This window comes from Pithys albifrons, chromosome 18 (genome assembly GCF_047495875.1).
Source record: "Pithys albifrons albifrons isolate INPA30051 chromosome 18, PitAlb_v1, whole genome shotgun sequence".
Taxonomy (NCBI): Eukaryota; Metazoa; Chordata; class Aves; order Passeriformes; family Thamnophilidae; genus Pithys; species Pithys albifrons.
In genome coordinates this window covers 14,715,132-14,726,777 of record NC_092475.1, presented here as the reverse complement: position 1 = coordinate 14,726,777, position 11,646 = coordinate 14,715,132, and the positions used below count along the sequence as shown (strand labels likewise).

The 11,646-nt window shown below is 57.4% G+C and overlaps 1 protein-coding gene across 2 annotated transcripts; it reads left to right on the top strand.

Annotated features, from left to right (window-relative positions):
* Positions 1-330: 330 nt before the first annotated feature.
* MYL9 (myosin light chain 9) lies at positions 331-8,786 on the top strand. Of its 2 annotated transcripts, XM_071572942.1 has the most exons (5): positions 331-472; positions 1,369-1,441; positions 6,428-6,631; positions 7,705-7,866; positions 8,059-8,786. In XM_071572942.1, the coding sequence occupies exons 3-5, from the start codon at positions 6,448-6,450 to the stop codon at positions 8,229-8,231; spliced, it is 519 nt and encodes a 172-aa protein (XP_071429043.1). In that variant the 5' UTR covers positions 331-472; positions 1,369-1,441; positions 6,428-6,447; the 3' UTR covers positions 8,232-8,786. The 2 variants fall into 2 exon arrangements, with proteins under 2 accessions (XP_071429043.1, XP_071429044.1); XM_071572943.1 differs by lacking the exons at positions 331-472; positions 1,369-1,441 and adding an exon at positions 5,991-6,009.
* Positions 8,787-11,646: the final 2,860 nt, after the last annotated feature.

The following is an 11,646-nucleotide window of genomic DNA, read 5'->3' as shown; positions in this document are numbered from 1 at the left end:
ACCATTCGCAAAGGTTTTCGGCCTGTAAACAACCTCCGGCCTCTCCATGGAACCCCACGGCCTGCAGCAGCCCCACGCCTGCCCCATGGGTGCCCACGGCTTCTTCAGAGCGTGGCATCCCTGTGTCCCCTGGCTGGGATGCTCAGGGATGCCCACGGGGACGCACCAGTTCGCAGCCCTTCGGTGCCGCCCTCACGGCGCATTCCCCGTGGGACGGGGGGCACGCGTGGGCCGCTCCTTTCGTCTATATAAGGCTGTTCCACCGCCCCTGCCCCGTGGCCCCTGCCCCGCCGCATTCTTCTGCCTTGTATGGGCCGAGCCGGGCCGGGGCGGGCCGGGACACGCTGCCCGCCCGCCCCGCAGAGCCGCGTCCCGCAGAGCCGCGTCCCGCAGAGCCGCGTCCCGCAGAGTCGCGTCCCGCAGAGCCGCGCCGGCCGCTCCGCAGCTCCCGCAGCTCCCCGCTCCGGGACAGGTGAGGCGGCTCCGCTCCGGGACAGGAGCGAGCGGCCGCGGCGGGGAGGGCACCGTGCGGGATGGAGAGAGCGGGCGGGACGCAGTCAGGGGCAGCGCCGGGGGAGCGGGCGGGAGGGAACCGAGGAGAGCGGGGCGAGCAGAGGGAGGCAGCCCCGCCAACCCTTCCACCTCTGCGGTGCTGGAGCTGCTGCCGAGGGCAGCCCTTGGAACGGGATGACTGGCCACCAGGAGATCCCTGGGAAGCCCTGCCAGGCACCCTCTGCCCAGGCAGCCCGTTGCCAGCCCCGGCAGGGATGTCCCGCCGAGGGCAGATGAGGATCGTTCCTGAGCTGAGCTCTGGGAACTGTCCGCAATGCCTTGGGGCTAGGACATCCCAGCTTTCCCGGGATGGCACAGCTGCAGAAGCAGATCCTGCTGCCTGTGGGTTCACCCGTCTCCTGATCTGTGAGAACTGTTCCTGTCTGGAACATCTGCTTTTCCCTCAATTCCTTTTGCCGATGGCCGAAGCCAAGGTCTGGATGCATGTGTGATGCTCCAGAGATCTCCCCAGTGCCCTGAGAGCAACATCAGGCAATAGATTGCTGTAAGGCAGAAAAGCTTTATTTAGCTCATTTCCCTCAGCCTTAAATACAGAGGGATGTTGTGTTTTGTTTAGCCTTTCCCATGAAAAGTTGAGGGCCTCTTGGCTTGTCTCCTGGCATGCTCTTTTGGTACGAAGTGTTCCGACTGTGATAAAAGCCAGGGAAACTCCACAACATCGATGTGTAGGAGAGGGCAGCAGCCAGAGCAGCATTCTTTGGAGCGCAACATCCCTGAGTGTCAACAACTGCTGCTGCTGACCAAAGATGGTTGGGTTCCTTCAGCTGTGGGATTTTTTTCCTTTCTCCCTGGCAGGCTCTGTGCAGCTGTAGGAGGAGTTTGTGTTCACCTCCCCCCTGAGGCTCTGCGGACAGATTCCCCTGCTGAGGTGAGCCTTAATTCTCCTGGAAAAATATCAAGCCCTGGCCAGGGCATGTTATACTGCTAGCCCAAGGCCATGAAGACCTTCTGGCCCGTGGTCCTTTCCTCAGCCTCCTGAGCATCAGAAAGCGCTGAGTGCTGAGTCTTTGTACACTGGGGTTGGCTGTACAGGCTTCTTGTGGAGGCTGCAGAACTTGCTCTTTGGAAGGGTTTGCGTGTGCCACATGGGCATAGGGAGGTCCTTGTTCCCTAAAATTGACAGGAAGGAGCTAGTCCAGAAACCTTCTGCTGAACCCCACAGCTGAACCCCACAGCTGTGAATGGGCCTGGTCAGGTTCCCAGTGTCCAGTGGGAACAGAGAGGGCTGGGATGAACTTTGCCTCCTGAGGGTCACCGCACACTTTGCTCTGCCTCCTGGATCCTGCCCTGCTCCTTTCTCACTGTCAGTGCTGGTGGCTGTGGCTGGAATGGAGACACAGCCCAGGGCTCAGGTTCTGCTTTTCCTTCACCTCGTACCTCCCATTTCCACATCCATCTCTATCTAGTAAGGCCATAAAAGGAGCAGAACAGCAGCTGCCTCCATTCCTGCAGTGTTGAGCAGGCTGGGGACTCCTCATGCAGCTGCTGGTGCCTCTGGCTGGCAGTGTGGTTCCCTTGGCACCAGCACCCTTTATCAGTGGAGCTGAGCAATGCCACCTCTCAAGTGCATCCTGAGCAGGGCTGTCCTGGAGAAAATGGACAGTTTAACAACAAATTAGGCAGGGAGGATAAGCTGTTCCCTGCTCTTCCTCCAGTGTGATACTCCGGACTGTGTGTCCTGCTGTCTTCTCAGGGGCAGGGCATCTTCTCAGGGACAGTCCTGGTGCTCGGAGAGGTGCCTGCAGATGGCAAAGCTTTACAGGTGGAATGATGCCCTGGCTGCAGTGCTGCCCTGCAGTCTCCTGTGCCACAGTTGGATGCTGCAAGGCACCACCTCACCCCCGCTGCCCCTTGTGGGAGAGGGGGTAGCAACTGCTGCCTGTGCAGGGCTGTCAGGGGCTGAGGTGTGGCTGGCCATGTGTGGTGGAGGGCCAGTGCTTGCTCACCAGTGAACACGGCCCCAGCTGCTGGAATCACTCTGTGCCCCCCTGACTCAAAGCATCCAGCACAATATGCATCTCGTTTCCCAGTGAAGCTGACTGGAGTGGGTGGTGTCCCTGCCCGCCGTTTCAAGGATGGCAGGGCAGTCCTGCTGGGGCCACAGCCTTGTCAGCATTTTCAGAGGTGGCTCCTGCAGCTGGCAGCTTTGGAGAGGCCACTCTTGAAAAATCCTTAGCAGCATGTTGCAGGAGACCATAGCTTCTGAACACACCTGAACATGCCAGGGCCTAGGGACAGGCTGTTGCTGCAGCCCTGTCCCCTCCATGCCCAGGCACCCCTTCTTCATGCCACCCACCCTGTCACAGCCTGCTCAGCTCAGTAGTGCATTCCCCCTGGTTTATCTTCCAGCTGGGAAAGTGAGCTGGATCAGAACAGGAAGAGCTGCAGGGTATGGTAGAAGCAGGCAGAAGAGAGGAGGATGGGGATGGGATGGGACTGCCTGCCCTTGGCAGCACTGCCATGTCCCTTTGGCTTGTCCCACCTTCCCCAAGATGGCCAGGAAGTGGCACCAGGATGGAGTTGCTCATTTGGTTTTTAACAAGGAGGAACTGTGGGTATTTTCCTAATTTTTTAAAAAACTAAACTATTTACTTATTTCTGAACTCTAAGCCAGCCCTGTGGTCCCTTGGGTCTTGCTCTCAGGTAGGGAAGGCACAAGCCTGGTGGCACAGGAGTCTGGAAGATGGTCTTGCCAGGAACAGTGGCAGAAGAACAGGAAATAAGGGCAGCTGGTGATGGGGTGCGCTGGGGATCAGACCAGCACATTGGCTGTCATGGTGCCACCCCAGCACTGACCTCCTCAGCTCTGTGGCCCAAGATCTGCAACTCCTGGGCTGGAACAGCACTGGGATGGGGCTTTCAGGGGGGGTTGGCAGGAGCAGGACCAGTGTCTCTGGGTTTCCTTCTTGCTGAGGAGGAAGATGAAGGTTTGGTGGCGCATCATTTAACTGAGGTGGGTCCACCCCAGCATGCAGGGCATCAAGGCTGGGCATTCTCTGAAACACTCTGGGCACTGGGATTTGGGGAATCCCAGAAAACATGGCCTCGAGGACCAGGGCAGCATGTGTAGGGACTGCCTCAGTTGAATCAGGCCTTCTGTCTCATGCACAGGAACCTTTCCCCACACTGACCCCAAAAATTCTCTTCCCAAGTCCCAACCAGCCCAAGGAGACTGTCTAACAGTGCAGGTAGAATGACTGAGTAGGACCTGGGCACTGAGCATCTTTCCAGGGCATATTTTGGATCAAACAGCAGATCAGTGTGCTGTCAAAATTGTACTTAATCCCCTTAAGGAGCACCATTTCTCTGGAGAGGGTGCCAAGCTGATCGCAGCTGGGACAGGGTAAATATTTGGACAAGATTAATTAATGTGATGAGATCAGAACTTATGCTTTTTTCTTTAGTCTTCTGCTAATAATTCTGCTAATAATTTTGTGTGTTTTGAAAGCTGAGCCCAGTGCTGTGGGCCAGCAGCAGAGCTTTTATTGCTGGCTCTGTTGGCCTGGTGAAGTTGTGACACTGCACTGGGGTTCACCACACTGCTGCTGTGGTGTGTCACCCCGGGGCTGTCAGTGGCAGGGCACGCAGAGGGGAGACTGTCTGGCTGCAAAGAGCTGGAGGAAGCAGCAGGCAGAGATGGGCCAGGGAAGTGAGGTCTGCTGCCCGCCCTGCCGGGGGCACAGCTGGGCTCCCCAGTCCTGCTGCTCCTGGCTGGCTGGAGACAAGTGTCTCTTTCCTGATGGGCACTGGGAAAGGATGGAGGGTAAAGGAGGATGGTGAGGTGATTTGATGGCTGCTGTCAGGCTGTGGATGCAGTACAAGGGAGAGGGCTGAGGGCAGTGTGACTCCATCCCAGTGCTGTGGCCACTGGGGAATATGGGAATCAAGGGAAGAGGATTTCCTGGATGCATGAAGCATGGGGCCTGTCTCCTGCAGATCAGTGGCCCTGCTTGGGTTCAGTGGATGCTCCTGGAGTGGGATGGGAGCATTGTTGGGATGTGGGGAGAGTCCCCAGCCCTCTGGGAGCTTGGCCAGTTGCCATGGTGTGTATAACTGGAATTTGGCACTTCCTACTGCCCCTGGTATGTCCTTCCAGCACAGCCCAACTAGGGGAACCAGGAGATCACAGCAGGCTGGGAACCAGACCGGTGGCTGCACCAGCTTCTGCCTCTGCTCACCTTGAAAGAGTGAGAGCAGAGGAGAGGGAGAGAGCCGGAAAGTGGTGGTGTGGGGATGGCTGTGGGAACTGTGGGATGGCAGGGGAAGGCTATTTTTGTTCTGTCCTTATCTGCACCAGTGCTGGTTTCCTCCTGGAAGGAATGCTCCCCAAAGCTCCACAGTCCCCCCAGGTCAGCACTAAGGACCCAGCTGGGAAGCAGATCCCAGAGCAGCCCACCCAGACTTGCTCTGTCCCAGGGCAGGGCAGGCAGGAGCCCAGGTCCCTGCTGCCCACTAGGCAGAGGGCACACAGAGCACAGGACTGATACTCTGTTCTTCCCCCATGGAATTTATTCATAGTCCATTAATTTAGTATTGCCCCTGCAGCTGCTCCCCAAACCAGACACTGGCCAGAGGAGGAAACTGAGGCCCGGGGCTGATATGAGGAGAAATGGCTGCAGCAAACATGAGGGCTTGGAGCAGTGACCCTCCCTCCAGGCTGACCTCAGGGTGGCCTGGACTGCAGGACCATCCCAGCCTGTCCCACAGGATCATCCCTCTGCTAAGCTGTGTTTTGTTGGCATCCTGCTGAGTTATGCCTGGCAGAATTCCATTGTGAGAAGCCTGAGCATCCTCCTCTCAGGCAGCATTGGTGCTTGCTGGGCATGCTGAGCTCCCAAATACTGACTGCATCCCACAGCCTGGTAGTGTGGGGATATCACCAGCCCCCTGCTTGGAGACTGTGAGGACGCCTGGGTGCCATCCCGGAGTGGGAGTGGGCTCTGTGCTCCAGCCTTGTTCCTGCTGGGGGCAGGAATGCCCACCTTGGAAGGACCGGGTTTTCCTGCCTTGGTGGTGCTTTGCTCCATGGGGCACACATTGCCTCGGCCATGTTCCCAAAGGTCTGTCTGTCTCACTGCTGCCTCGCCCGGGCTCTCTCCTTCCCCTGTTAACAACAGCACCGGTGCTCAGAGTGCCGCGGTCCTGCTGCTGTGTGGCCACTCTCCCCTGCACTGCACGGGCTCTGCAGCCCCCCAGGGTGAATGGTTTCCTCTCCCCTCTGCTTCAGGGCTCTTCCCATGGGCTCCCCAGGCAGGGTGGGGGGCACCTGGGCAGGGAGGGCAGCGGCAAGTAGCCTTTGACCCGGCAGGAGATGGGATGGATGGATGGCCAGAGGGGGATGGGAAACAGCGGTATGTGAGGAATGTGCCCAGAGCCGATAACCCCTTCCTGCTTGGTGCTGGGGCTGCTTTGCTGCCACAACATGGAGAGCGTGAGGTAAACCCACCAATCTGTGAGTGGGGCTGGGGCCTGGGAGAACCCTGCCAGGGTAAGAGGAGGCTGGAGGGGCATGGCCACACTTGCCCAAAGTGCCCAGATACTCATCCCCATGGCCCCCAGAACTGGCACCCAGATGGGTGCTGGACTGGTCATCTCTCCCTGTGCCCATAAGCAGAGGGGACAGGCATCATGTGGATTTGGGGACTGCCTACAGCCCCTGGAGGACAGCCCTGAGGAAGGGGTGCCATGGGCACTGCCTGAGCTGGGACTGCCCAAGTCTTGCCTGTCCCTGCATCCAACCCTGTGACCACCTTATCTCCCTGTTGCCAGCCAGGGAAACTGGGCACAGGACTGGGGCTGCCAGGAGTCTTATGTTCTTGCCCCTGCTCCAGTCTCCTGATGCTCCTGCCCCCAGGTACCTGCCCAACTGCCAAGATGTCCAGCAAACGTGCCAAAGCCAAGACTACCAAGAAACGCCCCCAGCGTGCCACCTCCAATGTCTTCGCTATGTTTGACCAGTCACAGATCCAGGAGTTCAAGGAAGCTTTCAACATGATTGACCAGAACCGTGATGGCTTCATTGACAAGGAGGATCTGCACGACATGCTGGCATCCCTTGGTGAGGAGACCCTGCCCTCCACATGTCTCACAATCCCTCTGCCCCCAGAACCTCCCTGGGAGTAGGAACAGCTGCTGGGTGACCTAATGCTCACACCCAGCTCTGGTGAGATGCTCCAAAACCTTGAGAGGATTTCTATGCTGGCATCAGCTGAGCACAGAAAGTGCATTTGTGAGACACTCAAGGGCAGCACCTCAGTGTTCTGCTCTTACAGCCATGCTCACCAGAAGGGAAGAGACCCTTGGGGCTGGAGAAGCTCTGCCCTAGGAGCAACCACAACCTGCAGCCATGGAGTGTTTGAGTAGTCTCACCCCAGAATGTCACCTGCGGTTGTCCCCTGTGGGACAAAGTCCTCCCATTGCTCTCAGTTGGGGTGACAAAGGCTAATTCCTGTGCTGGTATCCTGTGCAAGTCTCAACCTCGACTGGTTGAGACTTGCAGATCTGTCCCCACACTCCACCTGGAGCTGGCTCACCTTTGCTGCAGACCATGGCTCCCTCCTCCTGCTCCCAGCTGCACCTCCACTGCACTTTGGGAGGTCTGTCAATAATTGACCTGGCAGCCAAACCTGTTCTGGAGGTCCTGCCTGGCCCTGGGAGGGATCTCCCTCCTCCTGGTGAGCCGGAGCTCTGGGAGCAGAGAGGGGCCGGTGCTGGGGGCACAGACTTCAACAGAGGAGGTTCCCCCATGATGGGAGTGGGGCTGGGCACATCAGCAGCACGAGTCTTGTGTGGGAACGTTGCTGCCTCTCTCCTTGGTGGGGCTGGGTGTCAGCTGCCAGGGAAGGCCAGAAAACTGTGGGTTTCATTCCTGGAAGCCCCTAAATTAAATACTGCATCTCCCCCAAGGCAGAGCTTGGTTACAGATGTGGTTAAAGCATGGAGAGAGATGCTGAGGGGGGAGCACTGGGTGCTGCAGGAACCCCCTCCCCATGTTCGTGGCGTGGGTGAACAAGAGCCAGCAAATTATTTGCAATAAAAAAGAGCCTCATCCAGCTGAGTGCATGGGCTGGCCCTGGGGGTGCGAGCTGGGGGAATGGGGCCCTGGACCCACCCCCTGCCTGTGTCCCACAGGGAAGAACCCCACTGATGAGTATTTGGAGGGCATGATGAGCGAAGCTCCGGGGCCCATCAACTTCACCATGTTCCTCACCATGTTCGGGGAGAAGCTGAATGGCACTGACCCAGAGGATGTGATCCGCAACGCCTTCGCCTGCTTCGACGAGGAGGCGTCAGGTACAGCAGGGCCCCGTGTGCACCCCTGGGCGTGCAGCCAGGGTGAGGGCTGGGGCCACAGCCTTGGGGACAGGCCCCAGGCAGCTCCAGAGCGGGACAGCTGGGCAGGGGTGTCTTTGGGAGATGAGGGCAAGATGCTACTTCTCAGCCCTCATGGTGTCCCCTGCTGACTCTCCCCTGTCCTCCCTGCAGGCTTCATCCACGAGGACCACCTGCGTGAGCTGCTGACCACCATGGGGGATCGGTTTACTGATGAGGAGGTGGATGAGATGTACCGGGAGGCACCCATTGACAAGAAGGGCAACTTCAACTATGTGGAGTTCACCCGCATCCTGAAGCACGGGGCCAAGGACAAGGACGATTAGAGCCCATGGCCACTCACCCCTTCTGCCTACTCCTGTGCACTTCCCCCACCCTTCAGCCCCTCTTGCTGCCCCACAGCAGACTCCCCCCATGGGAAACACCTCCCAGGACCAGCATTCCACGTCAGGACACACTTGGAGGGGACAGACTCCTGTCACTCTGCCACTGTGTGCCCACCCATCAGTCCTAGTGCTCTCCTCCCTCCACCTCTCCCACCCACGGGCTTGCCTGCTGAGATGCCCAGCCTGGTTGTGACACCTCCCCACCCAGCAGCCACTGACCCCCACAAAACCACCCTGCCACTGGTCCCTGAGGCCGGGGTGAGCATCCCCCACTGGCCTGTAGGGATTTGGGCTGGCTCGAGCCTGAGCGATCCCTGTTTCAGGGCCGTAGCACAGAGGGAAAGCATCTCTCCTCTCTTCTCCCACGCTCCCCTCCTTCAGGAAAGAAACCTCACTTCGCTCCTCCTCCCTGGCTGTTTTATTTCTTTAGAGCCTGATATCTGAGGGATTCAGGAAGCTGAAGTGGTGTATAAAGCCCGATGGGCGTGACAGAGATGTGCTGTGTGTGGCTTGCTCATGACCAGTGCCATGCCCTGCTGCTGCCCCTTGGGTGTCAGAGGTGGCTTTGGGCACTGCATCTCCCCACCTCACTGTCTTTGTCAGCCAGGGCCCCTTCCAGTGGGTTAGGCTGTTAGGCTGTTAGACTGTTTTCAGAGCTGAATTGCTCCCAATCTCTGTAAAATCAGCTTGAGCATCATTTTCTGCCTTTGCTGGTGGGATGAGAGTTGCTCTGCTCGGCGCCCCCAACAAGGTGGGCTGAGCGACACTTCATAAAGTGCTGGCCATGCTCCCCCCATCAGCTGATCCAGCGTTCTAGGGGCTTGGCCACTCTTCTGTGTCACCCTGAGGGGATGGGGAGGGGATGGGCAAGAGACAGAGAGGGTAAGAAACGGGGATGGGATTTGCCCCCTTGATTTGAATATTTATGACCACCCTGACAAGGGTGCTTCTACCTTCCAAAGTTGCTGTCTTAAAGTGCTGCTTGAAGTCAGCCCATCTCCCTGCCCTGGAGGGAGGGATGAGTTTCCTACAATTCTTTATTTGAAAAGGGGGGAAATATGATGAAAAACCCACAAAACCTGAAGAGGGCAAAGTGGAGGGGCTCCTGGTACTGAGAAAGTGTGGATGAAGTCTGTAGGAGCTCCATGGACAGATGCTGCTGGGATCAATGCTGGGATCAATGGGACAAATGCTGTCAGAGATCTGCCAGGCCCCAGGTGATGCTCTTACCTGTGAGACAACTCATGACTGAAAGGCTTCTGCCTGGTCTCAGTGCTTCTATTTTGCAGGCAACATTAACACCAGGAAAAAGGAACTAAACTGTCAGGAACACAGAGACACAAAGGACTGAACCTGCACTCTCCCAGGGAGCTCCCCAGGAACAGGGCTTGTGCTCTGCAGCAGCAACTCCAAACTAGCCCACCTCCAGCTTCATGGATGCCAAGCTCCTTTCCTAGTTCTGTGCTGTGCCAGGGAAAACATACCATTCTCCCACTTCTGGGGCAAATTCCCAGGCTTGAAGGCTTCTGGGCAGAAGGATGCTTTACAAAACCTCCTTCACTGAGACACCCAACAAAATGAATGTCTTACAGATGTCACTTTGGGGCAGGCAGGCTGATGATAGGGCTGTGAGCAGACTGTCTTCTGGGGGTAGCTGCATCCAGGAGGGATGTTCAGCCCCACTGATCCCAAGGGATCAATCACCTTGTGTGACCAGCCCAGGTTCTCACAGTGCTGGGAGTGGGATGGACTTGGCTGGTCGCAGCTGTGGGCACAGCTGGCCCCAGCTAGGAGCTGCCACAGGCTGCAGCGTGGGGCACTCAGAAGTTCTGTCTCAAGCAGCTGCCAAAACTGCTGAGTCTGAACAGCCCTGTCACTGGCATGGCCATGGTGACACTGTGGGACTCTTGGGACAGGGTGTCCTTTAACCCTGAGGCAGAAAAGCAAAGGAAATTTGTCAGTGGACTCTGGGGTACATATGGAAGAGTAAATAAAACTGTTCCACTGGCACAGAAGCTGTGGCTGCCCCATCCCTGGAAGTGTCCAAGGCCAGACTAGACAGGGCTTGCAGCAACCTGGGACTTGATGATTCTACAAAACCCCAAAATTATTTTGGCTCATGTGAACATGATGCAGTTCAACCAGGCCAGGTGCAAGGACCTGTACCTGGGTCAGGGCAACCTCCAGCACCAGCACTGGCCAGAGACTGGGTGGGTTTAGAGCAGCCCTGGGGAGAAGGACTTGGGGGTCCTGGTGAGCGACAAACTGGGGTGACTTGGCCAAGTGCACTGGCAGCCCAGAAAGTCAGCTGTACCCTGGGCTGCATGAGAAGTAGTGTGGGCAGCAGGTTGACCTGACCTGACTAATTTCAAAGGTATTAAATAGCACTAAACTAAAACAACATTTCACTTCAAAAGTGTTTGTTTAGGGCAGGGGTACATAAACTTAATCAAATAACCACCCTTTTTGGTCAATCTAGAAGAGCTGCCCACAGTGAAAAAGTATGTCCTGATGCTCAGAGGGCCCCTCCTGTGTGTCAGTTTGTGCCCATGGACCCTGGGCCTGCCCTTGGGCTCTGCTGAGCAGAGCCTGGCCCTGTCCTCTCCGCACCCTCCTCCAGGTATTTATCCACATGGATGAGATCCCCTGAGCCTGCTCTGCCCCAGGCTGGACAGTCCCAGCTCTGTCAGCCTCTCCCCATGGCAGAGGTGCTCCAGTCCCTCCATCACCTTCATGGCCCTGTGCTGGACTCTCTCCAGTCTGTCCCAGTGTCTTGTACTGGGCAGTCCAGCTCTGGGCCCAGTGCTCCAGGGATGGCCTCAGTTGTGCGGAGCAGAGGGGAAGGGTCCCTTCCCTCCCCTGGGTGTGACACTGTTCCCAGTGCAGCCCAGGACACCCTGACCCAGGAATGGTTTTTTTTCCAGTGCTGTGAACTCCATCTTGGTGTTCCCAGAGCACCACGACTCCTCTTCCCATGCCAAATGATGCAGGTTAGAGCAATATCAGAGAGGCAAAGGGTATGGCAGTACCTTCTGAGAGAGGGTGTGTCCCGCTCTACAGTCTCCAGGAAGGACAACAGAAATAGCAGAGCTTCCCTGTGGGAAGGGGCAGGAGGAGATGGGGGGCTGTGGTGTCCAAGCATGGGCCTCCAGTGCTGGAGCCCAGATTCCAGGGGAATCCCAGCCTGCAGGAGTCCAGTGGTCCTGAGCAGGGAGCAGGACCCACTGCTGGATGCAGTGGTCCCAAGGGCATGGCCTCAGCAAACAGCCAACACAGCCCACCACAAATAAAATTTTCCTTGCTAAAAATGAAGATTATGTATCACAGGGTGGGCAAAGGGTAGAGAGAATCCTGC

Excerpts from the sequence above, each read along its gene's own strand:
- MYL9 (XM_071572942.1), top strand. The coding sequence starts at position 6,448 with ATGTCCAGCAAACGTGCCAAAGCCAAGACTACCAAGAAACGCCCCCAG. Across the intron at positions 6,632-7,704 it reads CGACATGCTGGCATCCCTTG|GGAAGAACCCCACTGATGAG; the intron begins GTGAGGAGACCC and ends TGTGTCCCACAG. Across the intron at positions 7,867-8,058 it reads CTTCGACGAGGAGGCGTCAG|GCTTCATCCACGAGGACCAC; the intron begins GTACAGCAGGGC and ends TCCTCCCTGCAG.